Raw genomic sequence first — 3983 nt, 5'->3', positions numbered from 1 at the left:
TTCTTAGTGACTTTCGTCGACATCATGAAACAAAGGGTTGATGTGGCTACTTTGGGGTGTTACCTATGGTCATGATAGATTCGACCTAAAGGGGCACTACCGGGAAAGGAGTCAATCCTAAGTGTAGTGATGGTCTGGGGCGAAAGGAAATGTTTGATTCAACTGCACCCTAAAAAGTGTTTGTTGGCGCCAACTGTATGTGTTACAGTAGTGAACATTTTAAGGACAAGAAGGTGATCTCTCAGAGGGATCGAGATACCTTTAGTCTGGTGAGTTTGAATAAACCTAGGACACTGTGTTATACTAATGCTTATTTGATTTGTTTCTATGAGTGATGTGCCATTCTGGCCTTCTCGGGAAGGTTTCTAGTTTGGGGCTCACGCGTGCGTATATCACCGGTCGCACAACCCATTTTGCCAGTATGACTTGTGGATATTAGTGTCTGGGACACAGGAGGTCTATGTATCTGGGATACATAGTGAAGAGATCAATATATATATATATATATCTGGGATATACATGTGTGTCTGGGACACAAGAGGTCTATGTATCTGGGATACATAACAGAGAGATTGTATATGTATATCTGGGATATACATGTGTGTCTGGGACACAAGAGGTCTATGTATCTGGGATACATAACAGAGAGATTGAATATGTATATCTAGGATATACATGTGTGTCTGGGACACAAGAGGTCTATGTATCTGTGATACATAGCAGAGAGATTGAATTTGTATATCTGGGATGTACAAGTGTGTCTGGGACACATTGAAAGATTAACACTTGCCCTTGTGCAAGTGGGAGCTGTTGGAATTTATTAATATGATTAATAAATTAAATGCCCAAGGGCAATATTGGAAACTCACTATTAGGGCGGTTACAAAATAGGGTTATATATTTTGGTAACCACCGCATTAGTGGGTAAGTGTGTGATTCATTCGCACGAGATTTATCTCTGAGAAACGGCGGCTCCATCTCTCTCTCCCTCTCTCTTAGAATCGCAGGCTTGGAAATTTTTCCTTTCCTCGTTTTTGATCTTCATTCCATTAATCCACGGCATTTGGGTTGTGGATATCAATCCCTTTCCTAGTGATTGTGGAATCGCCCCGGTAGAGCTTTGGTGGTTGAACGAGAACGTGGATCTAGACTTCCGCTGCGAATATTTCATAAAAGGGAAAGCGAATCCAGGCAAGGAATCTTTCCCCCGTCAATTAAACAATATTAATATATATATTGAGTATTACCAACAGATAACTATCATATAACAATCGTATTACAAAAGAGTCATTTACTAATACAACCTAGTAGAGATCTATCACTCAACGGATCTATGTTTTGAGATCCAACGACTATCTGAAGAAGGTTAAAATACATCCAACGAAGGAGATTCAAAGGTATACTCTATATAAGACATCACCTACCCACAAGGTAGGGACGAACGAAAACACACAGATACATACAATCTGAATCGTATTCTCGTTATTCATTCCTTAGCTCTGTGCTTCAACAGAGCTGTTTGTAATTAAGTTCATCAACTGACTTAGCCTTCGGAGGTGGACTCCCGATCCCAGCGGTCAGGCCACATCTGACGTTTGATTTTGTAGGTTACTCTCAGGAGATATAAGGGCTGAGTAGATTTTGGACGCATCATTTAGTTTTTATGTCTATATTCTGATTTACATATTTCATATTTCGTGTCAAAATGATTAACAAAAATTAATAGAAAATTTTAAAGTTATCTAAACTTGAAAATTCGAGGATATCCATGATGAGAAGGTTTTGAACACATCATCACATGAGAATCTTTGTTTTTATTTGATTATTCAATTTTTGTTTTTCAAAGTGAGAAACTAGAAATAGTTACTTATGGTTGGGATAGAAGGGCCAACATGGTTGAGCGTGGCCTACATCTAGCTTTCAATGGGTTAGATTTTCGCACAAGATGCCCTCCGGTTTCATCTAAGTCGACCATCTCTTCTCCAAGCCTCTCCCACTCATAAGACTGAATCAGTGATCCTAATGTTAAGCCAATCATACGTATGGCCAAGATCTCTGCAGGGCATGCTTTCCTTTCTGATGATCCAAATGACATCACCCTGAATCCTTCTCCTTCCATCCTCTCTGGCTTAAACTTATGGGGCTCTTCCCATTTATTGGAGTTGTGTTGCATTGCCCATTTGTTCAGCAAGAGCATCGTCCCCCTCGGTATGGTGTAGCCTCCTATGATGCACTCTTCTGATGATTCACGAGGTGCTAGAAGTGAACCATTTGGGTACATCCGAAGTATCTCATTGATGATACAATGGAGGAATGGAAGATTACAGAGATCAGAGTCATCAACTAGTCGGCCATGTCCAACCACAGCATCTATCTCAGCTTGTGCCTTTTTGAGGACTTCTGGGTTGTTCAACAGTTGTGTCATTGCCCACTCCATTGTCGATGCCGGATTATCAATCCCAACTGTTAGTAAATTCTGCACCATCCATCACGGTAGTTATTAGATCTATAACATTAATAACAAGAATGAAAAGAAAATCTGTACATGTATAATCAATCTTCACATATATAGTTACGACTTACCAGTATAACGCCTACGATGATTTGGTCGGTGTAGTTGTCTGGTTCTATTTCCTGCATTGAGAGCAAAGCATCAACCAGCGAGTTGGGTTTTTCGTCTGATGGTCTGGTGTAAGTTCTTGCCATCCGTTGACATTCGATGAATTCCAGCTGAAACCCCATCCTTCTTTCATGGAAATTCAACAATTTCTTCTCCCAACCGGTGATCCTTCCGATAGCCCATCTGAACATTTGCTGGAAACCTCCAATGTTTGGTATACCAGACACATCAAGCCTTTCCATGGCGATTCCTCTAAACCGTCTTTCATTCTCCAGATCCTCAAAGCTATCGCCATAACACCATTTTCCAGCTACCAACAGGGTCATGAGGTTGAATGTTAGATCAGAAAGCACGGACTTCACGTTTACCGTTTTGAATTCTCCTCCGTTTTTGAATAGCCTTCGTAACAAAACAGAGCGTACTTGGTTGATGCGATGATTATAGAGCATCTGTATACGGGTTCCGATGCTGTGCCAACACTCTTCATTTGGGGCCTTTAATCCGAGCATCATGGCTTGGTAACCCACGTAATTCCCAGGAAGGAAACGAGGGCGGTTGGTGAAGATGTTCTTATTGGTTATGAGACATTCTTCTGCCAAGGAGGTAGAAGAGATAACTAGAGCAGGACATGGACCTAACCTGAGAAGTAAGATTGGACCATAACGGGCGGAGATTTGAGCTAATGTACAGTGAATTGGCTTCTTGAGAAGGAGATGAAGATGGCCGATTATGGGCAAGGAGAGAGGGCCCGGGATTCTAATCGTTTTGCCCTTCTCTTCTTTCGGAAAAAGATAGCTTGCTGTTGCTGACATGAGTAACAAAGCTAAGAAGGGAAGGAAGTAGAGCAAATAAGATGAAAGCATCTTCTTCAACATCTCCACAATCTCCATGGATTCGATTACACTTTACGGCCGAAGGAGCACTGAAACTAATTCAATGTCAGGATTCAGGTTTCCACTTGTAGCGTTGAAAACTTAGACAACACCACCACGGCTCTTAAAGACTTAAACTAAACACAGTTTTAGAGAACTCCGCCCAGTCAGATTCGTATTTTTTTTAATCTTCCTTGCCTCTCTTATGAAGGATTCTGTTAATAGATAAACATGTACCTAAGATATATTCATTTCCCACAGTCCTCGAACCAACAAAAGAAAAAAAAATGAAAATCCCAGAACGGTCTTATTAAATAAAATATAAAATAACAGAAAGAAAAAGACACTACTTATAATTGGTGCAGTGTGGTCCTCAACCAGTTGTATTTATAAAAATCATAATAAAGAAAAAAAGAAGCCATGTAGGTTCATGTATTTTTTATTAAATTAAATATTATTTAAGTCATGAATGTAAAGAATCGAGGAGAGGT

The 3983-nt window shown here is 40.2% G+C and overlaps 1 protein-coding gene across 1 annotated transcript; it reads right to left on the bottom strand.

Annotated features, from left to right (window-relative positions):
* Nucleotides 1-1612: 1612 nt before the first annotated feature.
* Nucleotides 1613-3616, bottom strand: LOC149028986 (cytochrome P450 81Q32-like). Its single transcript, XM_089149612.1, has 2 exons — nucleotides 2584-3616; nucleotides 1613-2476 (listed from the first exon to the last, which is right to left on the bottom strand). The coding sequence occupies exons 1-2, from the start codon at nucleotides 3508-3510 to the stop codon at nucleotides 1868-1870; spliced, it is 1536 nt and encodes a 511-aa protein (XP_089005738.1). The 5' UTR covers nucleotides 3511-3616; the 3' UTR covers nucleotides 1613-1867.
* Nucleotides 3617-3983: the final 367 nt, after the last annotated feature.

This window comes from Hakea prostrata, chromosome 1 (assembly GCF_041222555.1).
Source record: "Hakea prostrata isolate BN-2017 chromosome 1, UWA_Hpros_2, whole genome shotgun sequence".
In the NCBI taxonomy this organism is placed as follows: domain Eukaryota; kingdom Viridiplantae; phylum Streptophyta; class Magnoliopsida; order Proteales; family Proteaceae; genus Hakea; species Hakea prostrata.
The sequence above is the reverse complement of the archived record's forward strand: the minus strand, read 5'-3'. Positions and strand labels throughout refer to the sequence as shown.